Here is a 24604-nt window from a genome sequence, read left to right as displayed (position 1 = left end):
CAGGTGCCAGCAGGAGGGAACGGGCCGGGCTCTGGCAGGAGCAGGGCACAGGCGACTGGAGCGTGTCCTGTCACACCCCGACCTCCCCCTCCAGCCCTCCCCCCGTGCTTCCCAGCTCCCTGCTGCCTTCCCTGCCATTGTTCGGCAGCCCCGGGGGTGAGGCAGGGCCGGGAGCCGGGCTGCCCTTCCTCCTGCCTCCTCCTGCCCTTCCGCCTGCTCCCCTGCCTCGCAGGACATGGCCGTGCCCAGCTGCCACCACTTGTGCCACCAGATCCCCAGGGATTCAGGGCAGGGACACCGTTCCCTTCCGCCTGCCCCAGCACCCAGCCCTGGGGAACAGCAACCAGTTCATCCTAGGACAGAGCAGCAGTGACCAGCACTTGCCCAGCAGACAGCCCAGGGCTGTGCGTGGGGCCAGGATCTGGTGCCCAGTGATGGGGATGCTCAGAGCAGACACACGCAGGAGGCTCTGGTGCCCCCTTGGTGCCCCCCTGGCTCCCCCCTCGCGCCCCCTTGGCCTCACTGATAAAGCCTCCATGATCCTATCTGCAGGCAAAGCTGTTTCTGTCACATTACTTCACTGCCCTGACATTAAGGTGATGGATTTTATAAGGAGACCTTTCCACAGAGCTGAGTGTTATTCCTGTGGCTCAGCAGCTGCCACTCGCTGTCCATGTGTCTCAAAAAGGCAAACGAAACCCCCCTGATCTTGGGCTGCTCCTGCCAATGGAGCAGGGAACACACCAGTGCCCCAGTGCTTTGGCCTGCAGCTCCCTGCTGAGGAACAACCCAGATCCCAGGAGTTTTCTCCTTGTTCAGGGACCCCTGCAGCATTCCCAGCACTGAACTGGCAGCTCAGCACTGGGTGGCCTCACGCACAGCGCTGGTACTGGGCAGAAGGGTCTACAGGTGCCCCCCAGTGTCACAGCTCCAAGACCCAGATGAGCCTGAAGGATTAATGACCTTTTTTCAGTGTTTGTTTTAGGCAGAGTCTCACTGAAACCAGAGGGCTCATGCTCCAGGGCTTAGATAATGGTCTGGTATGAGAATGAGCTCCCCTGGTGAGGTGCAATTTGGAGAACTTGAATGGGGGCTCCAAAACTGGTAGCAAAGAAAGAGATTAGGATCAGTATTTGTCCTTTTTTTTTTCCTTTTTCCTTCCTACTGGGGCAAAAAATATTCCTGTTTATTGCTACAAACCCTTGGGGGCTGTATGGTAAACTCCCAGTGGGAATTACTGTCTCAAGAGATCAGAGATCTCAAGAACATCCCCTTGCCAAATTTACACTTACTGCTACCTCTAATCAGCCTTGTTTATCTCTCCCTGCGGTGGTATTTGGGAAACCAGCACAGGTCAAACACAGGACAATTCCCTCATTGTTACCAGATACCCAAAAAATCTCCTTTCAGGCCACACGGAACCCATCACAGCACGGACACCATCCCCAGGCCTTCTCCTGGAGCCTGGCTCTGGGCTCCTGCAGGTCTGGGCCCAGTTGGGTGAACCTGCAGGAGCTGCTGCTCCATGCACTCTGCAGGGAAGGGGCTGGAAAGAAGAGCTGCAGCCCCCAGCCCCTGGCAGTCCCCACTGCATCACCCGGGCACTCACACTCTCCCTGCTCTATATTCTTCCTAAGAAAATAAAGCATCACTGTCCTATTAATTATGTGAGTTATGGAGCAATATTTTTCCCAGAGTCACCTACTGGTTCACATATTCGTTTTCCAGGCAGCTTAGCCAGTAGCCTGGCAACACGGTGACCTTATGCTCTGCTCAGCTTTGAGCGTTTTATTAGCCACACTGGACTCTCTCCACTGCTCCATATTGCTGAGCCCCTCATTAGTACAATTAATAAGCTGCGTCTGTCAATTCAATCAAATGCCAGGCTCGACAGCAGGAGAAAGCTTTGGCAGATCAAGTAGGGGAGATTCTGGGTAGCACTGGGAAATTGCAGGAAACCTTTCATCTCCCCTAAGGAGCCGAACAAGAATGGAATTGTGGGATTGGGATTCTCTCAGGTCATGTTTATTTATCACCGCTCGTTAGTATAATAAATCAGGTCCCCTGTCACTTTGAATGAAGTCATAGGTTTGCTGGAAGAACTTGGCAGAACACCTTGATATTATTAGAGTTGGTGCAGACAAAGCCTCACGAAAGGCAGTGCCCTGGCTGGGGTGGGCAGGACCCCCAGAGGCACCCGCTGGTCCCTGTGGCAGCAGGGTCATCCCAGGGCAGAACCCAGGACAGTGATGGTCTCAGGACACACCACGGTGCCAGCAGCACAGCTGCCGTGCAATGTGCCCCAGGTACTCCAGAAGGGCTGGAAGGGGTACTTGTCCCTGCTCCTGCCTCCAGGTGGGAGACATCCCCACCTTGACTCTCCTCCACTCCTGCCCACAAGTCTCCCAGGAGGCACAGACCACCAGGCCAGCAGCCCGGGCACTGTTCTCTGCTGTCCATCACGTGTGTCGGGCACATGTGACAGCACTTTGCCTTTCACACCTCTCTGAGTCAGGCCAGACTTTGCCCTGGCTCTGACGTTGGCATTCCCTCTGCATCCCAAGCTGGCTCCGGCGGGCGGCCAGGAAGGGCCCAGAGCTCGCAGTGCTGCAAGGTGTTTGGTCCCTGTGCCCTCAGCAGCAAGGGACCAGGGGGTGTCCTTCAGCCTGCCACCTCCTCCTCAGCCAGGCACCCCAGCCAGGGTGGGCTGCTGCAGATGTTGGGGATGTCACAGACACAGTCTCCTCACTTTTCCACACCAGAGAGGAGATCCATGAGGTGGTTCCTATCCCAGTGCTGGAAGTAGTGCTGGGTGGTGAGAAGGAAGAGCTGTGACAGGCTTGTCATAGTCTGAGTGCCCCAAATAGATCAACATCACAGATATATGTCCCAAAAACATTCCTAAAATAAGCTTCCCCAGGAAATCCTTTGATCTGGTCTGATGATGAAAATGTAAATCTGAGTAAAGTCAGAGTTTTTGAAAGATTCATTTCCATTTAGTTTAAATATAGCTTAAATGTTGCACAATAACAACTCTATTCCATTGTTCAGTTTATCACAGTATTTTTGTCTCCACGCTGGGATAAATATTAAACTGTTCCTAATCTATTGCTCACAGATCCACTCCAGGAGACAGTTAAACTCTCGGTTTCACAACTGGAGCTGGTCCTGCACTGATGATGAAATGCAGGGTCACCTAGCTCAGCTGTGTGCTCAGGGAGCCTTCCCAAGCCAGCCCATCCCTGTCCCCATTCTTGTCTGATGCTGAGTTCCATCCCTTCACCTGGGAACTCCCCAGGCCATGCTCATTAGTTCTCTTGTCTCCAACTGACCCATAAATGCTGAAGGAGACAAACACACTGCCAAGGGCGAGGGAGAGGAAGGGCTGCAGGTGTTGGGCACATGTCTGCAGAGCCAAGAGGCCCCAGATGAAGATGCTATTGTGTTGCAGTGATTTCCCAGGAATAACAGGCCTGGAGATCTTCATACCGTTCCTGAGAAGCACTTGGTGAATGAGGAGGGTGTGGGTTCGGGTGGGGGCATCCCAAAGGCCACAAGGCTGTTTGGTGCTTTTGTCATTGTTTTATGACAATACCGTGAAGGACACCACGAGCAGACACCACTGCAGAGCAGCATCTCTGCCTCTCCTGGCTGCATGCACACTGTGGGGCTGCTGGTGCCCGGCAGGGCTGGGGTTTGGCTCCAGCTCCCAGCTGAACAAGGAGTGCTTCAGAGGACGTGCAAAAGCAGCACTGGGTGAGCAGCACGCACACCAGTGCTCAGATGGGCACGGCAGCAGCTGCAGCTCTGTGTTCCTGCAGCCACCAAACCAAACAGACCAGGGGCCAGGCCTGGGAATGGGCCAGAGGAAAAGGGACCACTTCTCCAATCCCACCTCTGGAGCCCAGTGCCAGCCCCTGGAACATCCTCACTTCTGGAGCAGCCCTGAGCCGTCAGGAGGGAGGGTCAGTGGGTGAGGGCATCCTCCCCCACAGTGCCAGGCCTCTCCAAGGCTTCCCAGGAAAATAACTTCCATCTTTCACATCTTGCAAAGCCTGGCCTAAATAAACCAGTGCCTGAGCACCCTGTGGATCCTCGGTTGCCACCCACCATCTGCATGGCAGCGTGGCAGGAGAGACACAACACTCTCCTGCCCCACAGGGGACCCTGTTGCATCTGCCCCCCTGGAAAGCCAGAAAATGCCCCCTCCCACCTTATCTTCCCCTTAGCAGTGGGGGTCTTGGCATGTCCTTAGCCCCCATTTCCTCTCCCTGCTCTTGTTGACAAAGCAGCAACAGGAGAACAATGGGGCCAAGGGCTGCAGGGTGACACCCTGCCCCTTCCTCAGTCTGCCTGCTGGCTTTCCTGGGCACAGCCAGGACACCCCATGGTGGTGGTGGGGCTGCAGTGGGGCAGGACAGTGCTGGGCAGGGCAGGGGACACCCCACACCACGCGGGTGCTGCTGGAGCATCTGGTGATGGAGGGGACACACAGAGTGTCCCACACACCTGTGTTCTGGTGAGGAGACCCCAGAGCCCTGAGAGGGGGACAAGGCAGGTGCAGGGCAAGGTTCAGGTGAGGGAGTTGGGGTGAGTGCTTTTGTTGCGAGCTATCATGCAGGCTGACAACGACCAGAGTCGTTGCAAGGATTAGGGAATTAACCGAAGAGCTCTCCCCAGCCCGTGCCTGTCAAGGCCGGCAGCTTTGGAGACCTCCCTGCTTCAGCGCAGCCTTCGCTGTAGGCAGCACTGATGAAGAGCCGGAGCTGCGGCGGGTAGAGCCCTGCCAAGCCCCGACTCCTCCTCCCGGGGGCTGCCTGGAGGGAACGGGCCCGGGGCACCCCCGGCACATCCCGCACGGAGCAGCCGGGGGTCCCGCAGCCCCAGGACCCCGCGGGCTCCTCCGCCGGGACACGCGCGCCCCCCAGCGGCCAATGCGGGAACGGGGAGCGGGGTGAGGGCGGGGCTTATACGGGCGGGGTCTCCGGTGGACGATGCCCCTCCCACATCTGACTCCGCCCACAGGCGACCCCACCCATCTAATCCCCGCCCATTCTGGTGAGGCCCCGCCCTTCCCCGCCTGCGCGCTGAGGTTGCGCTGCGGGGCGGGGCCGGGGCCGGGCCGCGGGATGCGGGTGGCGGGGTTGGGCGTGCGGGCCTCCCGCGGGGTATCGACCCTCACCCGGGCCCGGACCGGTACCCGCACCGGTACCCGGACCCTGCTGGTGCTGCCGCTGCTGGTTGCGGCGCTGTGGATGCGGGCGGGCGCTGAGGCCTGCGCCGCGCCCTGCTCCTGCCGCCGCGGCCTGCTGGACTGCAGCCGGTACCGCCTGCCCGGCGGGCCGGGACTGCGGAGGATCCCGCCGCTGCCTGCCGGCACCACGGGGCTGTGAGTGAGCGCCGAGGGGAGGTCGGGGGAGTGCGGAGAGGCCGCGGTGCCGAACGGGCGGCGGGAGGCGAGCAGGCCGCGGCCTGACGGGGGTGTGCGGGGGGTGTGCGGGAACCGGGCCTGGGCGTGCTGCCGGCTGCCGTGGTGTGTGTGCTCCCCCGGGAAGGCCCTGGCGGAGTGGGGGAGAGGGTCTGAGCGGTGGGAGCGGCCGAGTCGGAGCCGCTGGAGCGGAGGGAAGGAGTGTCCGGCCCCGCCGGGGAAGGGACGGTGCTCCCGGAGCCCCCCGAATGCACCGTGCGGTGAGGAGTGTGAAGGAGCAGCTGTGGTTAGCACGAGTTTGGGTCGTATCAGTCTTGTTAGGTGAGGATAGGATATACTCTCTTACGTCCTGCTGGGGAATGTTCCCTCCAGCCCCCAGCTGTGCAGCTCCTGCGGGTGGGGTTTCCCTGCCTCATGGCATTGCAACCCGGTGACTCCCTCCTTTTCCCTCAGGAAGGTCCCTGCGAGCTCCACTTGACATTGATGGCCGTTGTTTTTCAAAAAAATCTCCAATTAAGAGCCACCCTTAGACTCTGCTTAATTTAGCAATATGCTAAATAGAGTTCACCCGGGCTGGCACCCATACACCTTTACCCTTCCTTGGCCATCGCTGTCCTGGTCACCACTGTGTTTGTCACCTTTGGCTGCAGTGTACTGGAGCAGAAGTGCTGAAGTCTGAGGGGTATCAGAAACCACTTCTGTGCTCAGAGGAGTTCACAGGCTGTCTTGGAGTGATTGTGTTTTCTGCTTGATAGAAATAGCAGTATCCCAGACCAAGGAAAAAATCTTGTTTGGAAGATAGCATAAACACACAAACCACTGCTCAGTCAGCTCCAAGAATTCCTCTAGCAGCACTCAGGTCTGGTCTGCATTAAAAACTGGGAATGTCCAAGGAAGCTTGTCACCTTCTTGTAGTTCTTTTCCTTCCCTGCATGGTAAGCAGTTGGAAGTGTTTGAGAGAAAACGTGTATTTCAGCAGAAACACAACTAACTTGTCTGTTAAACCTTTCCTGTACAGAAAGGTACAAAGATACCTTAAACTTAGCACTTACCAGGGAGTGTCAGTGCCTGGAAAAGTGCCCTGGAAATCCATCAGGTGGCTGATAAAACCAAACAATATCTCTGCTCTTCACAGAGCAAGTTTTCAAGCTTCAACCCTCTCTGAGCTGCCAGAGGGTGTGTGCAGAGCACCAAGTGCAGTGGGAAGAAGCCGTGCTGCCTCTACCTTATGCAATCTGACATATGCAGCAAACAGTAATTAAGTTTATGTTCCCTGCTGTAGCTTCCAGGATTTTGGCACACAAAGTGTGTGTGGGGGGTGGTGGTGGTGGCATTTTTTCTTCACTAGGACTGCTCTAGCAGCTCTCAATCTAAATGAGCTATAATGCACACAAGGTGTTTAACCACAGCGGATTTGTTTTCTCCTGATGTGCTTTTCCCTGCCAGTTTTGTGATGATATTTCACCTAATTTTGAAAACTTCTTGGTTTTCCTAACTCTTTGAGGCTCCTTGCAGGTGATGCTTCTGGTGTGGAGAGTTTTCTGGTTTAGCTTTTAACAAGACCAGGAGAGCCCCTTCGGAACTCTTTTTTTCATGACTGAAGTATTCAGGCAGTTGTAACTTGATGTTTTCTGCTGAATTACATATGTTTTGTGGAGAAACATAAAGGTGATGAAAAGAATAGGATAGTCAAAGAGCAAATACTGTTTTATGTGTGTGCATCCTAACGTTTCATTAATTAGAACAAGGCATTCAAGCCCTGCTTGTAGGGCAGTCACCTGCAGGGGAACAGGGAATGCTGCTGGCTGCTGCCTTCCAGTCCTGTGGTGTGCCTGAAATGGTGTTTACATGTCCTGGTAACTAGGGAGATGATAGGAAAAAATAGATTAAATATCAGATAATTAGTTCAGCTGGACTCATTCACAACAGCTTTTTGGGTGGGGTTATGTATTTATAGCCCCATGGCTGCTTCAGCACCTGCACCAGCCCTGCTGTGGGGAGGGAGTGGGGATGCTCAGTTGAGCTGAATTAGGATCAATCCCCCAGGATCAGACAGTAATCCATTTGGGGTGGGTTTGCTGTTTTATTTACTCAAGAGATGAATACTACTTCAGCTCAAAATTAGTGTTTAGATTATTTTATATGCAATGCCAGATGAATCTCTAGAGTAGAAATTGAGTGTGTTTGCTCTGTATCTTGCATAACACAGACCTCACAGGAAAAATCAAAGTGAAAAGTTTTCTTTTTTGCAACAATCAAGCACTGTAGATAAAGATTTAAAGGAAGTACACTCTGTTCAGATAGTCTTTTTTTCAAGAAACCTTTTCAACCAAAAGTTCCTCAATTCAAACAGAGAAATAGAACTGTCTAGACAAGCCAGAACTTCCTTTTCCTCTGGTGAAGGAGGAATTTTGTGTATTGAAACTGTATAAAGTGTACATGTGAGGTGTTTTATTCCTGAAATTAGAATAACTTTTCTCTTTGTTCTCTAGGGATTTAAGTCATAATAATTTACTGTCATCCAACTGGAGCATTGATTTGTCTGCTCATACACTACAAGAAGTGTAAGTTAATTTTTGAGGATAAAATCTAGAGATTTTGTACCCAGTTCTAATCAGTACATTTCACTGCATGTCTAGGAATCTGGTCTGACTTGTGTAAATATTCAGTGCCAGTTAACTACAAATGCTCTGTGCTGGCAGTACATTTTATGTATAAAACTGATGCTTTGTGAGCAGAAAACACTTTCATAAAAGGTTGATCAATATTTATAAAGAGAAACCAAGATGTTTGTTTTGACTATGCCTGATCCTAAGTTAAGAGAAGTCAAGGTATCCACAAGAACGGACAAAAACTTGTGTACTTCACTATTAAATTGTCCAAACTATCAGTATTTAGTCTTTTGGGGAATCTCTCTCATCAAGGACTAAGTATTATTAACATAAAATCATTAAATGTGTTCTGTGACAGAAGTTATTTCTGGTCTGTACAGAATAGGTTTTCTTTTCTTTGAAGTGCCAATAATCTCACTTGTTTTTTTTTTTTTAAGGAAAATGAATTACAATGAGCTAAGTGAAATTCCATATTTTGGAGAAACAACTTCTAATATAACCCTTCTCTCATTGTAAGTAGTGGCTTGTCTGTCTTTTTCTCATTTAACAAATAGGAGAATGGTGTCAGGGTTTAACACTGGCCCAGCAATTAAACCCAATAACAAACACTCTCTATTAATGTCTCTTCCCTCCCTGATAAAGAAAGGAGAGAGAATAAGGGAGAGAGACTTATGGGTTGGAAACTAAACTATTCAATGAACTATTCAAACTTTAATGGAACAGTAATGATAAATAGGAAAAATTACTAAATCTATACAAATATACAGGAAAATGGAAACCACATTTCTCCCCCCTTTTTCCCCTGAACTCTCACGTCACCCCCGAGGCTGCAGGGCAGCCCTGGGAAAGTCCAGGCTGGAATCCTGGAGTCGGCAGCAGTTGGGAGCTGGAGGCAGGAACACACAGATAAGGGCTGGCACGGATCAGGAGCACAGGCAGAGGAAGGGATGGAATCCTTCCAGGATGCTGGGTGAAGGAAGGGAAGCAGGAAAGGCAGGAAATCCAGAAATCCAGCTGGGCCCTCGTGATCCCTCAAATTTATACTGAGTGTGACGTGTATGGGATGGAATCCTCTGTTTGGTCAATTCTGGCATCTATCTTGTCCATTCCTCCCCAAAGGAGGGCTCAGGTGGGACCTCTCTATCTTCCTGGACAGTAAAATGTTTCCCTCAGAGCTGAGCAGTGTCCTTGGCTCTGCACACCAGTCTCTAGCAGTAACTATAAACATCAGTGTTATCAGTCCTAGAAGCACACACTGTCTGAGAAACTTGCTGTTAATTTCAGCAAGTGCAACTACTTAAAGAGACTCAGTTAAAAGCAGAAGTACAAGACAGAAAATCACCTTTATCCTGGCCCAAACCAGGACAAATGGCTATCAAGCTGTTGGAAAACTTAGCTTCTTTTGTCTTGAAATGCTTCTTATGTGAAGTGCTTTAGGGAATATGTAAGCACTCTTTAAAGAAACACAAATCAGTTAGACAATCAAGTCATCCTAAATTACCAATAAAATGCAGTTAACCAAACCAGGCAGCTTTGAAGGGAAGGGAATTCAGTCTAGGAATGAGGATTCCCACAAGGAACAGCCCAGCTACAGGCCCCAGAATTTGAATCTATTCATAACTCAAGGTGGCAAATTGCTTTTGGGTTTTCATTGTTGCTTTAGGAATGAGCACTCTGAAGTGCATGCTACATGCTACATGCTCCACTTAAGAGGCTTACTAATGCTGTTGATACACAAAACCCTGTGGTTGCTTCACCCATGCAGCTTGAAGGTTGGCATAGTTTGATAATCATGTTTTTTGTTGGTATTTTTCAGGGTACACAATACCATTCCAGAAATAAACGCTGAGCAACTCCAAGCTTACCTTTCATTGGAAAATCTAGATCTTAGTTCTAATCTTATCTCAGAAATCAAAGCTGCTTCTTTTCCAAGGATGCAACTGAAATACCTGTAAGTAGGAGTGATTTGTTGTGTCTGGGATTCCTGGCTCTGCAGCAGTAATGCTGAAGGCTGCATCTGCTCTAAGTTACTGCCCTTAAGTAGGCAGTGGATGTAGTTTTGCACTGGCAACTTAGCTATGAATGTGCTTGAAATAAAATAGTTTTCATACCAATCTGTATTGCTTTCTCTCAAACAATATGGGAAGCAATCACTACAGCTGTCAAAGTGCAGGTACTTGACACAGCAGGGATGGTGAATTGTTTCTGCCCATTTTGGGTAAATCACTGTTGACATTGTCTTGACACTGTCTGACTGAAGAATTGGCAGCTCCTAGTACTGATACCTTTGGGGATGATGATGTGGTTTGGTATATCAGAATTCAGATTTGTCAAAGAACTTGAGTTCTGATAAAAAGTGGTGACTCTGAAGTGCTTGTGTGTTTTGAGTCTGTAAAATTCTCCATGTTCTGAAATGCTTCTTCTTTTCCTAGGAATCTGAGTAACAACAGAATAACTACTCTAGAAGTAGGCTGTCTTGATAACTTATCTAGCTCACTAATGGTGGTAAAGCTGAACAGAAATAGGATTAGTGTGATTCCACCAAAGATCTTCAAATTGCCTCACGTGCAGTTCCTGTAAGTAGCAGTCTTGAAAGCTTTGAAAACAGCATTTACTGCCATGGTGTCCATCTCAGTGTGTGCTCATGACTCTGACGAAGTGGTGTTTATCCAGAGATGTCTTAATGTTTGCCTGTTGTCTTTTTATAAGGGAACTGAAAAGGAACCGAATTAAAATAGTGGAAAGTCTTACATTCCAAGGACTGGAATCCTTAAAATCCTTGAAAATGCAGCGCAATGGGATTAGCAGACTAATGGATGGGGCATTCTTTGGCCTGGGTAATATAGAAGAATTGTAAGTATGCCTGGTTGTGGGATTTCTTTGAAGCACTGTAGCTGTGGTGGGTTGTGTCCTTTGTGGCTTTCCTTACATCAAGGCAGTATGGAGAGATCAGTGAGCATCACAGGAGAAGTTTACATTGCTTTGGTGTCATGTCTGGTTACTTCAGAAGGGGGAAAGATATTGGCTCTCTCCCCAACTTCTTTATACTTGGTGGTCAGGAATGCTTTGGCTCTGTGGGTTGCTTTTCCCTGGTTGGAATGGTTCTTTGTTGTGTGATTGTTTGACAGAGGTAGTGCAGGGGTGTGCCATGCAGTGTTAGAAGTGTTTTTTTTTTTAAAAATAATGTTTAGGAACAAAGGTACAGTTTTGCTCCTGCCACTGGATCTCTGCAGCTGTTGTTGAGTTACTCAGTTCTTCATATTCTTCATTTTGTTCACTCTTTTGGTTTCAGTGGAATGAATAAAATCGTGCATTTCAGGTTGCCTAAGGCTTAACGTTGCTTTTGAGATCCACAAGGTGAAATTTTGGAAGTTCATTGATTACCCATTTGGTAAATGCTTTTCCTTCTAATTCCTTAGAGAACTGGAACATAATAACTTAACAGAAGTAAACAAAGGCTGGCTGTATGGTCTGCGGACACTGCAACAACTCTATGTGAGCCAGAATGCCATTAACAGGATCAGCCCAGATGCATGGGAGTTCTGCCAGAGGCTTTCTGAGCTGTAAGTTCTGGGCTGCTTTTCTTTGGGGATTTTGTGGTGTTACAGTAACAGATTGGATAGCACATACAGAGCAGTTGTGAATGACCAGAGGAAGTACTCACTTTATAGGCCCATTTTAATGCTGTGTATTTTACTTATTTTTATAAGTGTTCTGTTAGAGAAGTTAATGCAAACTCAGTAGTTAATAGAGTTCAATAGCATCTTCATCATTAAGTCTTCTTTACTTGCATTTAAAGTACCTGTTCAATGTTTCCAGAGACTTGTCATACAACCAGCTAACTCGCCTCAAGGAATCTGCCTTTGTGGGACTTGGTTTGTTGGAGAAACTAAACCTGGGTGACAATCACATCAGTCACATTGCAGATGGAGTTTTTAGAGGTCTGACAAATCTTCGAACCTTGTGAGTACAGAAATCTTAGAGTTCAAAATCTCAGTTTAATGCAGTAAAACCTTTGGAGATGAAGGAAATGAGTATTGCCCTATGGAAGCCTGTGATCAGTGCTTGGGGCTCTGTGCTGTCCTGTGTGCAGGGGGGGCAGCACTGCTTATCTTTTGGTCTGTGGAGATAAGGGAATTGTGGCCCAGCTAAAACCAACCAACCACTTAATTTTAGTGCTGATAAGAAACTGGCTTGGTGACCCTGAGTGCCCAGGTGCATGTCACCCTGGTAGTGAGGTGTGGAAAAATGCCATTTGTGGAGTGAATGGTCAGCCTGGAGCTCTCTGTTCCAGAGGATTGTGTTAGGGTTGGAACTTGGGCAACCAGCAGGGAAGGCATTTGGTTGGAGCAGGTTTAGCCCACCCTGCTCTACTGCTGAAGTCCCAGGTTTGGTGAGTGGGAGGAGGGTAGGATTACTCCTTGCTGTCAGAGGCACAGCTCTGTGCTTGCCAGACCCTTTCATAGCAGCTGCAGCTATTTGATATTTCTGACAAGAAAAGACTCAATCCTGGCTCTTAATGAAAAAAAAAAAAGTGTCCCAAGTAGATCTGAACACTTGTAATCATCCTAAACAATGGTAGTTGAGAAAGGAGTGAAAGTTTGTAACCCCTCTGTCAGTTCATTAAATAAATGCTTAAATAAGCAAACTCACCAGAGAGATTTATGTAAGCAGTCATAATCTGTTAACCTTAATGCAACCTTTTAATGAAATAATTAAAACTAATTTCTTAGATTTAGAGTAGCATGAAAAAAAAACAAGAGCAGATTAATTAGTAGTTTTTCATGGGCTCCTCAGAGGCATCAACAGCTGAAGGGTTGGCCATTTGCTCTGGGGTTGGAATGTGCAGGACAGAGGGCAGTGGTGATTAACAGGGCTCCAAGCATTCGAGTCCAGCCAGGCATGAGGAGCCAACTCCTCAGCTCACACAATGAGGGGCTTTTCTTTTGGGTTGCTCACTCATTTTGCTAAGTGGTCTGAGCAGTGGAGTGTAAAAATGCTTCAAACAACATGAGATACTGCATTGCTGTCAGATTTGTTCCATTGTTGCCTGTATACTGGTTGTTTCAATGCCAAGGCTGATGTAAACACTTCTCTGTATGTTCACCTCGTGCTGCTGTTCTGCAATGTAGCTTTAATTAACAATAATAAAGTGTTAGACTGTATATTAACTATATTAACACAGGGACTTCTGTGCACAATCATATCAAAGCAGATGAAAACTGTGGCTTTGATGGAAGCTTGTCTCAGTCTTTGCCACTCAGCCAAAAAATACAACTGAATTTATTTTTGCCTTTTTAAAAAGCATTTAATCCTCTCGGAATCATTTTGCTGTATTGCTTTTGCTGTTGAGACTGCTCTTCTATGTGAGGGGCCAGGGTGCTGTGCAGAGGTCAAACAGAAATCCCATTAGCTGGTAACAAGATTTGTGAGCAGAATATCAACTTCATTCTGAAAATCTACTACTTCATGCCTGGCAGCCTTACCCAGTAACCTGTGTGTAATCTCTTAATATGCTAATGCTATTATAAGCCTGTTACTCAGGAAGATTAATGTTGCTAGTGTATTGGTTAATTCACTTACATGAACCAGCTTGCTTCAGGAGCCTCTCCCAAATTCTGGTAAATAGTCCATCACATGAGAAGTGCAAGTCAGACTGGGTCTTTCCTTAAATACCACATCAAGTAAGTTGTACTTGAGAATTTGTTTGTGGTTCTGTCTGCAGCCCTGATCTTGAACAGGTCTGTTTTCTCTGAAAATGGAATCTGAAATCTGATTTTCTCTGAAAATCATCTCTGAAATGGAAAATTCATCTTCTGATAAGCTTCTTTTTATGAAAGATTTGGGACCTTGCAGGTGACACAGTGCCAGAGCACCAGAGCAGGCCTGTGCAGCAGTGAGTTCTCTTCCTCAGCTCAGCTCACCACTGGCACAGGTCATGATGTTGTGCTGGGGTTTCTTCATGAGAGCTCTTCTCCTGCAGGGATTTGCGGAACAATGAGATCTCCTGGGCCATAGAAGATGCAAATGAAGCATTTGTGGGACTCAGCAGGCTGGATAAACTGTATGTATTACAAACCATTGACATGACAACACTTCCCAGGCATGCAGAATAGAGGGAGAGTGCAAAATATTAAGTACCTGTGAATCAGACTTGAGGCAGCAAGCCTTTCTACAGCTATGTTCAGTGTGTTTCCCCATGTATGCTACAACATCTTGATATAGGCTTGGGTTCCATGTTCAGAAGCACTGGATCACCTTGCAGCACTAATATGAAGAAGTTAAGCATAAGTATTTGAATGCATTTATTATTGAATAGCCCAGTTCTGCTGTGTGGTGGTTGTCCCATTTTGTGCTTCCTTAGTTTGGGTAAAAGTCATTGCTTATCAAAACCAAACCCAAACAAACAAAACACAAGCAAAATATTTTCAAGCAAATATGAAACATTGTTGAGTTAATAGCTTTTCAGCTCAGACTGTGCATTTTCATCCAGTGCCATGTGCTTTGCAGGAAGCTTCATCTTGTGCAGTCTCAGACATTAGTGACAACAAATAGCTTGGTATAAGGGTTCAGGAACTAACATGATTGTGGCAGATGGGTATCAGGAAGTTACTGCTTCACTCCCAAGTTCTACTTAGCACTGTTCCATTCAGCTGACTTAAATTGTCTTCTGACACATAGCTAACCCAAATCTCTAAGAATGGAAAGGAACCCTGTTCTTAGGAAAATTAGAGCCTTTAAGCTCAAAAAATAGTGCTAGAATCAGAAAAACTTAGTTAAACACCATAGGAAACTACTTCTGGGTCTTTTTTGTGAACTCATAGATGCTCAGACTGGTTTGGGGGGCTTTATCTTTCAGAATCTTGCAAGGAAACCAGATTAAGTCGATTACCAAAAAAGCATTCTCTGGTCTTGAAGGACTTGAACATCTGTAAGTATATTACTTCTAATTATTTGTCAACTTCAGTCTTGTATTCTCTGTCATATTGCCAAGAATTTAACTGAAGTAGCATATTAAACCATACTTACCCATTATTATTTGCTTAACTTACAGAGACTTAAGCAACAATGCAGTTATGTCCATCCAAGAAAATGCATTTTCTCAGGCACACCTGAAGGAGCTGTAAGTTCATGACAACAATTTACAGATCTCTTTCAAGTCCTACCTTGTCATCTATCCTTCAGCCATTGTAAGACAGGCTGCAGTTGACTGAAGTGTGTCTGCTTTCATCATAAAACTCTTTAACAGTTCTGGTAAATTACCAGCTCAGAGGCAGTAGCAGTATACTTAGATTTCAGGCTTGATAAAGTCTGCACCTGTTTCCTTAGTTGCCATCAGTAGAAAATAACAGTTGAGCACTGCAACAAAATGTTATGTTTTTGTATCATATGATGTTTCAGGAAGCTCAGCACAGGCTGGCATGTAGACAGTGAACAAAGTAATTAATCAGGAATCTTTCAAGGGGTTAACAAACATTGCATTTTGTCTTCCCATTTTTGGGGCTAGGAAAAAGCTGGGTTTTTTTTTATATCATATAGAGCTATTTTTAATAGCATGAAATCACGTGTAGGAATGTGAACTATATAAATTTCAATCACATTTTTTTGTTTTGCCTTGTTTCTGCAGAATTCTGAACACCAGCAGCCTGCTTTGTGACTGCCAGCTGAAGTGGCTGCCACAGTGGCTCACTGACAGCCAGCTACAGGAGGCTGTAAATGTGAGCTGTGCTCACCCTGAGTGGTTGGCAGGACAAAGCCTTCTCAGTGTGGACCCTGATGATTTTGTCTGTGGTTTGTATTTTTAATGACTTTTGATACAAAAACATGGTAACACAAGCCCATGCAAGTACCTTTCTGAAATCAGGCTGTGGCACTGCTGGAGCTGTTTGGTCTTGGCTGGGAGGCATCACTGGGTTTGCTCTGGAGTTTGGGAGTTAATTCTGCCACTCTTTGCTCTTTTTTTTTTTGTATTTGATCACTAAAGCTAACCTGAGGGAGTCATTGCAGTCAGGAGACTGCATTGTTTTTTGCTTCACATTGCTGTTAAAAACTGATTATGCTTCCATTCTTCTGCTTATGAATGCCTTTAGCTTTGGGAGGGCTGTGTGACACTTCCTTACTGGTTCTTGTCCATACTGGCAAGGCTGGAGTGTTTAACACTCTGGCATGTTTTCTCATGCCCATATTCATTCTGATACCCCTGCTGTGGTGCCCAACACTGAATGCTGCTGTGTCTTTGCTGAAATAACATGTACTTGTAGGAACTCCCATTGAGTGGGACGAGATAGTGACCTGCCAGCTTGCTGTGTTTTGGATCTATAGAACTTAAAGGCTCTTCAAGATGTTTAAACTATCTGAAACTGAGTCACAGTCCTTCATAAAACAGCCTAACTCTTCAGCAGAGCATGACTTCTGTGTGTGATCTAAATATAGCAAATTCCAGGCAGTTGTATGAAGGGCAGGGTGCTTCTCTGCTGGTTGTTCTCAGTGCTTGCTCTCCGTGCCTATGTGTGATTCTAATCCTCTTTCACAGATCCATTTCCAGCTGAAAATAAGCTAAATAAGTGCACCACAAGCAGGACAGCTGTTCCCAAAGCCTTTTTTCTGCTTGTATTGTCTTTTGAGTGAGTTTTCATGCAATATTAATCTCAGGTTGGAGAGGAAAGTGATCTTGGTGCTTTTATTTTCAGATAACTTCCCTAAACCCCAGATCAGGGTGCATCCTGAGACCACTGTGGCTCTGCGGGGCATGAACGTGACTCTGACCTGCAGTGCTGTCAGCAGCAGTGACTCCCCCATGTCCACAGCCTGGCGCAAGGACAGTGAGGTCTTGTATGATGCAGAGGTGGAGAATTTTGCCAGGTATCAGCAGCAAAGTGGTGAGGTGGTCGAGTACACCACTGTCCTGCATCTTTTCAATGTGAATTTCACTGATGAAGGAAAGTATCAGTGCATCATCACCAATCACTTCGGCTCCAATTACTCCAACAAAGCCAAGCTGACTGTTAATGGTAAGCAATCATGGTGACAAAGGAGAAACACTTTTAACCTAAAGCTGTATTTAAATAGCTCTAAGTTTATTTTCGACTGTAGCTGACCCAAAATAGTCTTGCAAGACTGTCTCACTGGTATTTAGAATTATCAAGTACCTTTAAAAAGCAGGAAAGAAGTGTGTGGAGGAGTTGTGGGTGAAAAGCCTTCTGTTCACTTTCCAGAAGGGACAGAAATCTCCCTTGCTTTCATTTTAACACAATCAGTTATTAACCTAGTTAAATGGAGGTAAAGTCTCTTAAACTAAAAGCTCCCTCTGCTGTTCCTTCAGAACTAAGCACCTTTCCTATGCGTTTGTCAATCCAGGAAAGATTCCACTAAAAGTAACTTGTGGGAGTGGAAGCAAACTCTGAAAAATCCCTTATGAATCCTTTGGGTTTGGTTGTAATGATTCTGTTTATTTTGGCTTAAGGGAAGGGAGTGATAATACAGTGCTCTCATCTCTGGGGCCCTCTGATTCCCATCATACTGGGGGGCAGAAGTGCTCGTGTTGCTTTTGCTTGTCCAGGGCAGATAATGCCAAGTGGCACATGATGAGATGGAAGTTCACCTTTCCTTATTACCAGGGCAGAAAAAGTGTGAGAAAAGGCTTATAAAGAAGGCTAAACTCATTCCCTGCCTTTCCCCCCAGGAAAAATGTTGTCCTTTGTATCATCTGAATGAACACTGTAGATGCTGTATTTGAACTTGGAGGATTAAAATCTTAGAAATGACCCCAGAAAAATTGTGCAGTTCTTCAGAAGAATCTGCATCTGTATATTAGGGAAAATAAAAGTGGTTTAGGTTTGCTTTCAGATATCCTGTGTCCTGTGGAGCTTTTGCTACTTTTTCCCTGTTATGAGAGCACTGAAGCTGTGTCTCCTTTGATCAGAGCTGCCCTCATTCCTCAAAACCCCCATGGATCTCACCATCCGCACTGGGGCCATGGCCCGGCTGGAGTGTGCTGCTGAGGGCCACCCTACTCCTCAGATCTCCTGGCAGAAAGATGGTGGCACAGACTTCCCTGCTGCAAGAGAGAGGAGGATGCATGTCATGCCTGAGGATGATGTATTCTTTATTGCAAATGTGAAGATAGAGGACATGGGAATCTACAGCTGTATGGCACAGAACATCGCAGGGGGGTTGTCAGCAAATGCCACGCTGACTGTGTTGGGTAAGTGGTGTGCTGATCTCTGCTGATGTGGATCCCTCCACTTCTGCACTGGTGTGCAGCTTGTCTCTGAGTAGCAAGCTTAACTCCTGAAGAGTGGAGTTAAAATACAAAGAGCAGCACTTGATGCAACTTGTGAAGCATTAGGAGCCAAGCTGCAGTGCTGACCAGTGGCATTAGTCTGGGCTTTGCAGGAGAGGACCAAGGGGCATGTCCCAGTCCAGAAGTGTAGAGTAGGCAGATGATTTGTGTTGTCTTGGAACAAATTTAGTCACAAGTAACACAAACGGTGCTGAATAACAATGGAAGGACAGTTCCTTATAGAGTGCAGTATTATTTGAAGGCACAGGCTTCTAATATTACTGTCACATGCAAATTTAGTGTTGGAATGCATAAAGCAGACTGTGGCTGGCATAATTTTGGGGGTGTTTGATGTACCTGTGTTTTCTGAGTGATTCAGCAAAGAGCTGTACTTACAGGATTTCCTCCATCATATCCTTCATTGCTCAAGCTTAGGTTCAGGTTGTAAGATCAGGTTTTTAGACACTATGGATTTACACACTGGTGTTGTACAATGAAGTTATCTTACAGTATTTTTTTTTTTTTCCTCCAATGTCCCAGAAACTCCCTCCTTTGTTAGGCCCCTGGAAGACAGGACAGTGACACGAGGTGAAACTGCTGTCCTGCAGTGCATAGCTGGGGGCAGCCCTGCCCCACGCCTCAACTGGACCAAAGATGATGGCCCTCTGGCAGTCACAGAAAGACATTTTTTTGCTGCAGCAAATCAGCTTCTCATCATTGTGGATGCTGGACTGGAGGATGCTGGGAAGTACACCTGCATTATGTCCAACACCCTGGGCACTGAGCGTGGCCACATCTACCTACATGTCTTGGCTTCCCCAAACTGTGACTCTTCCCAGGGTGGCATTGTCCACGAGGAGGATGGATGGACAACCATAGGTATTGTGATCATTGTTGTGGTGTGCTGCGTGGTGGGAACATCCCTGGTGTGGGTGATTGTCATCTATCACATGAGAAGGAAGAATGAAGATTACAGCATCACTAACACAGGTAAAAGGCAAAAGCAAGTCTGGAGCCCTGTTTACAAATGTTTTCTGGACCTGTAAGTTCCCGTTCTGACCCTGTTAGTTTTGAGCTAGCTCTGGGTATTTTTAATCACAGAGGCAGCAAAAAGGAAACCATGTGTGAGCTGAAGCTCCAGATGACATATTTGTTGGTGTGGGTAGTAGTATTGGTACTACCTTGAAATCTTTACACTTGGCTGTTGATGTCATGAATGTTAATTCTACCTTGCAGAAGAGATGAACCTTCCTGCAGACATTCCCAGCTACCTGTCCTCCCAGGGAACTCTGTCAGAGCCCCAGGAAGGCTACAGCAACTCAGAGGCAGGAAGCCACCAGCAGCTGATGCCTCCAGCTGGTAGCTATGTTCACAAAGGCACAGAGGGTAAGCAGTGTGTTCCTGTGTGTGAGCAGGATGCTGGTGCATCTCTGGTCCTTCTAGCTGGCAGCAGTGTTGCACAGCACAAGACAGTTCTGCATCTTAATATCAAAGGTGACTTCCTAGAGAGGAATATAGGTTGATTGAAACCTTTCCATTGATCATTCTGAATTTGAGGCATCTCCTGTTTCTCTTCAATTCTTTGTATTCTAGGTATGCTATAAAGGTGCTTCTGCATTCTACCCACATTGTTTAATCTTTGGTTCAGCATCATTTAGGCTCACATCTGCCTTTGCATGTAGATGTCATGACTGCTGTCCTTCAGGTGCCAGATGAGTACAGTTTCCTCCAGAGGCTCTTTGCTTCAGGGTTTGTGATCTGTTCAGCAAGGCAGGGACTTCATTAGGGAATTCCTAGGCTAAATGTTACGGTAGATTTTAATGCTATTCCTTTCCTTTGGCATCTCAAGAATCCAAGCAATAGAGGTAGAAATAAAATTGACTTGGAAGACAACTTGCTGTGCCTTTTATCCTTGGCATCACATTACTGCCTCTGCCAGACATACAGTCCTCTTGCTGCAGCCATAGCTGGAGGTATTTGCTGGGTGTTGGCTTTTTCCCTGCCTTCTTTGGACACTTTTCAGAATATTCATATTGAGTCTATAGAGATGCTATTTTTACCATCCAAATGCTGAGCAGCCATCCAGTTCTCTTGCAGGCTGACTTTCAAAAGGGATCCTTCAGAGTAGTCCCATGATCCATTCCCTCCTCCCCTCTTATTTACAGACTAGACCGCAGGGTAAGAGTTCTCCAGTCTCAGGAAGGAGCTGGGAAGCAGCTTGTCTCAGTGACCACTTTATCACCTGATGTGGGGCTTGCAGGGTACCAGAGCACCAGCAGATGTAGATGGGATCCTGGTGGACCCCTAGGGAGCCCTTTTGTCCTTGAAACAGGAGAGCAAACATGAAATCACTCTCAGGCATGACCATGGTCTCTCCCTGGTCAGCCTCAGAAGGGCAGTGCTGTGGAGAATTTGGATGGTGGGGAACCCAGGGCATTTCTTATGCTAAGACATAGAAGAGTCTATGGAAATCAGGTGTCCTTATCCTCTCTGAGGGTATTTTGCTTTTCTGTTGTGTTTGTCAGGTGGCACAGCACCACTGGTGATCTGCTCAGACTGCTATGACAATGCAAACATCTACTCAAGGACACGAGACTACTGTCCCTATGCCTACATCTCAGAGGAGGATCCCTTGGATCAAACTCTCCCAAATCTCATGGTGCAGATGCCTAAGGAAACGTACACAGCACGCACCCAGCATGAAACCAGTACCCTTGATAGTCTCTTAGCAGAGAGAGACATGTCTGTTTTCCTTACCAACCACGACAAAATAAGTGAAAATAAAATCTCCTCCCAGCAGATGAATGGTGAGTGTCCCTTTTCTGTTTTGCTGCTCTGTACTCCCTGTAACTCTGCCCTTCCTCGTGCTGCCCTTCACAGCTAATCCTTCAGGGGTCTGTAGTTTGGGGAATACCTCCTCTGTTTGTTAACCATCTGTTCTCAGAGCTATCCCTCAGGTAGCAGCCAGTACCCAAGAGGTGAAGAGGGTAATGTTAAAAAGATATTCCTTATCTTCTGTGCCTCTCTTGTAGCCTGTGGAATGTGATCCCATGTGTGTGCTTCAAGCACATCTGCTAGCCAAGAGCTGGAGCTTCCCATAGGGCATTCAAATAGCCCTCTGTTTGAGCTGGCCTGAGTTTCAAAGAACTCCAGAAGATACTATTTTTTTATTTTTGTAAATTGATTTGGTTTATCTTGACTTTCTTCCAGGTAGCCTTTTTAAAAATCCACACTGAAACTGTGTGTCTTGTTTCTGGTGACTAGCAGATGCTGAAATGGGAGAGCATCCAGTCAAATACGCTCTCAAAACCAGAGAAAATAACCTCAGAAAGACTGTTATTGCTGGGCTGCACAACTCAAACCTGCCTGAATTATTGCTTAGCATGAACTCACTCCTGTTCATCTTCTAATTTTTCTTCCTCAGAACCCTTTCAGCTTCCCTTATGGGGAGTGAACAAAGACCTGGGGCTCTCCCATGCACACTTTCTGCATCAGCCATCAGCCCGTGAGACCCCGCGGCCTCTCCGGAGTGAGGGTGTTCCTGAGAGTGACCCTGAGCAAGCTGCTTCACCCAGACCTTGCCACAGGTTACATGAACACAGCTTTGATTTTAGCAGGACACGGAACATTCATGACTACAGTGAAACCACGTAAGACACTAAAATGAAGTCTTGAAAGCAAATCCCTCTCAACTGACTTTTTGTATTTACTACCTCAGGACTAACCCCAAGGCCAAAGATGCTTTGTATGTGTGTCTGCAGCTGCAGGCTGACCAAACCCAGTCAGACTCCCTAGGAGGTGGTGGCACATTCCCTTTTTACTTGGATTTCTGCATACTGGAAAACGGGAATGTGCAGCACAACACGTGGATGATTAGTGACACCCACAAGAGCAGCACTCAGACTTGGATTTTCTGATGTTGGAAGCAGCCTTTGTGTTGGTGCATGCATTGAAAAATCTCTCAAGAATGCATAGCTATTTCACACCACATTGTCTGCTTGAAAACAAATGTTCAGGGCCTCCTTATGGAATTCCCCAGTAATTGTAAGCATAAAAACTCTTGGCCAGCTTCTTGTTGCTTAGACTTTTGGCAGGCAATGTTACCAGTCTAACATTGAGGCTTGTTTTCTCTGATGAATAATGGACTCTAGCTGTAAATAAATTTGCATTTATAAATATTTTGTATACACTAAGCATATAAAAGTGTTGGCTGTAATGTAAATATTTTTTTTATTATGCCAAAGTATGTATCATACTGTTAGTCTTGACAGCTGCATATCAAGGGTTTTTTGGTGAGACTGAAAGCTTGCTTCAGATAGGATAGCTAAAGCTGGCTTCATTTTGGAACTTAGGTACGTGGTGAAACTGTGATATTGGTGAATGTTGTTGTTAGGTACAATTCTGTGTGCATTCAGCCTGGCTGACCTGACCACGAGCTGGTCCATTTCATGACATTAGCAGAGTTCCAGAGTTCTTAAACTCCAGGCACCCACCCTGTCCATAGCACATCCAGCCCTACAGACTCTGCAGAACTCAGCTCTGTTAACCTCTGCTCTAGGCTGTAGTGTCCAACTCCCCAGAAGTTCTTCTAAATGACAAACAAACAAACAAACATTTGGGATAGCTGTAAGGTGAGAGTTTTGAGTGCTTTGTTTAGAAGTTTATCTGAGCTTTTTTCTTTAAAAGCCTTTGTATTGTGTATGTGGCAGAGAGGTCTCTATGTGTTTGTCCTGCCTGACAGTTATGTGAACTTCTAAAAGAAGAATATTGTGATGAAAGGCATTGGATTAATTGGGAAAGTCTTGTTGCATTTTTCAAGCTGTAGAATAGCTGCTAAAATGAAAACAGCTGCATGGTGTATTTTTCTAAAGACAGAACCTTTTTGGACCAGCCCAAGAGAGGTATGTAAGGCTTCTCATTGATCTATTCCATGGAAGGGTGTGTGGCTGAAGTAGCAGATGCAGTCATGCCAAAGCACAGCTGAAATTTTTGAGACTGGATTATTTGTGTAAATGAGAGAGGAAAGGCTGGGAATAATTTTTTTCCCCACAGTCAGACCTATGAAAATGAGCAAATATTATCAAGGGCTCTCACCATGCTCTCAAAGCAACTGTGTTTGCTTTGACAGCCAGCAGCTTTAGTAGGAAGAGGCTCCAATTGTCCTTGACCTTTGGATAAAGTAGAGAGAAACACAGGTGTGTTGAACTCTAGTCTGGGCTCTGACATCTGAAATGTTGTGATAACATATATGCTAAAAGAAGAATCTTAAGTTCATTGCTTTCTGGTTTTATTTCCTCCAGGCTTCTCCTTTCTAGACAGCCTTTCAGCCATGGTGCTTTCAATCCAAAGTTATCTCTGTTGCAAGAACCCAGTACTGTCAGTTTAAATTCAAATGAGAAAGGTCAGGTCATGAAACTACAGCAGCAGCAGTGTCTCATCCTTTTGGGCTGCTTGCTGCCTTCTCCAGGTGCTCACCCAGGCTGCTGTGGCAGCTTCTTGGCATGTGCAGAGCCCCAGCTTCCCCCTGTTGGGAACACAGCACTCCTGCTGCTGTTACTTTTTCTTTCATCCTCTCTTTTGTGGAGCTGAGCTAATACAGCTCTGTCATGGTGCAGCTCTTGATGTCCAGACCTTTGGGCACAACTTCCTAGGGCGTTTGACTTCTCTTTAGGTAGGTAAGATGAAAACCAAGACCTCAAAATCAATGCTGTCTGCACCAGAACGAGCTGAAGTGCTACCTCTCAAAGCCATTTAGAAGCTAAAGCTCTGCTGATTTCTGTGAGATACTGGCCTATAAAAGCTGTCATTATGAATTAGGACATTTGCATTCCTCCATGAGCAGTGGTATCTCTTGAAAGTCCATAAGCTTGTTGTAAATAGCTGATGCTTGTAAGGGGGTGAATGCCTTTCTGTGCTTAGCATTGTGCAAAAACTTCCTAGGCAGACCTGCAGAAAAAAAAAAAAATCAAGTCTCTCTTTCCCTTTTCCTCCAGGAGGTGCAGACAGCACAGAGAGGCCATTTTACTTGCAGTAAACACTTTTTCTTCAATTAATGCCAAAGTACTCACAGTACAGGAACTTGGGTTCATAAGACTTGTTCCTATCACTATATCCTAGTGTTTATTTATATTTTTTCCACATAAGAATGTATATTTTGTATAGCATGTGTAATATATGTTTGTCTATTGTAATATACCTCCATTCAATAAAACACTGTATACACTGAGCACCCAATGTCATTTTGTTAGTTTGCAGATTAAATAATTATTTTTTTATTCCATG

General features: G+C 46.4%; 1 protein-coding gene across 1 annotated transcript; it reads left to right on the top strand.

Annotated features, from left to right (window-relative positions):
* The first annotated feature begins 5054 nt into the window (after nucleotides 1-5054).
* LRIG2 (leucine rich repeats and immunoglobulin like domains 2) lies at nucleotides 5055-24255 on the top strand. The gene is made up of 18 exons (XM_030465538.1): nucleotides 5055-5389; nucleotides 7921-7992; nucleotides 8478-8552; nucleotides 9857-9991; nucleotides 10473-10616; nucleotides 10750-10893; nucleotides 11460-11603; nucleotides 11860-12003; nucleotides 14024-14104; nucleotides 14900-14971; nucleotides 15095-15163; nucleotides 15668-15831; nucleotides 16731-17051; nucleotides 17963-18244; nucleotides 18863-19312; nucleotides 19559-19708; nucleotides 20848-21129; nucleotides 21747-24255. Exons 1-18 carry the CDS (start codon nucleotides 5130-5132, stop codon nucleotides 21974-21976), a joined length of 3219 nt encoding a protein of 1072 aa, XP_030321398.1. The 5' UTR covers nucleotides 5055-5129; the 3' UTR covers nucleotides 21977-24255.
* Nucleotides 24256-24604: the final 349 nt, after the last annotated feature.

The sequence above is a fragment of the Calypte anna genome, chromosome 26, assembly GCF_003957555.1.
Source record: "Calypte anna isolate BGI_N300 chromosome 26, bCalAnn1_v1.p, whole genome shotgun sequence".
NCBI lineage: Eukaryota > Metazoa > Chordata > Aves > Apodiformes > Trochilidae > Calypte > Calypte anna.
This window is presented reverse-complemented; position numbering and strand designations above follow the sequence as displayed.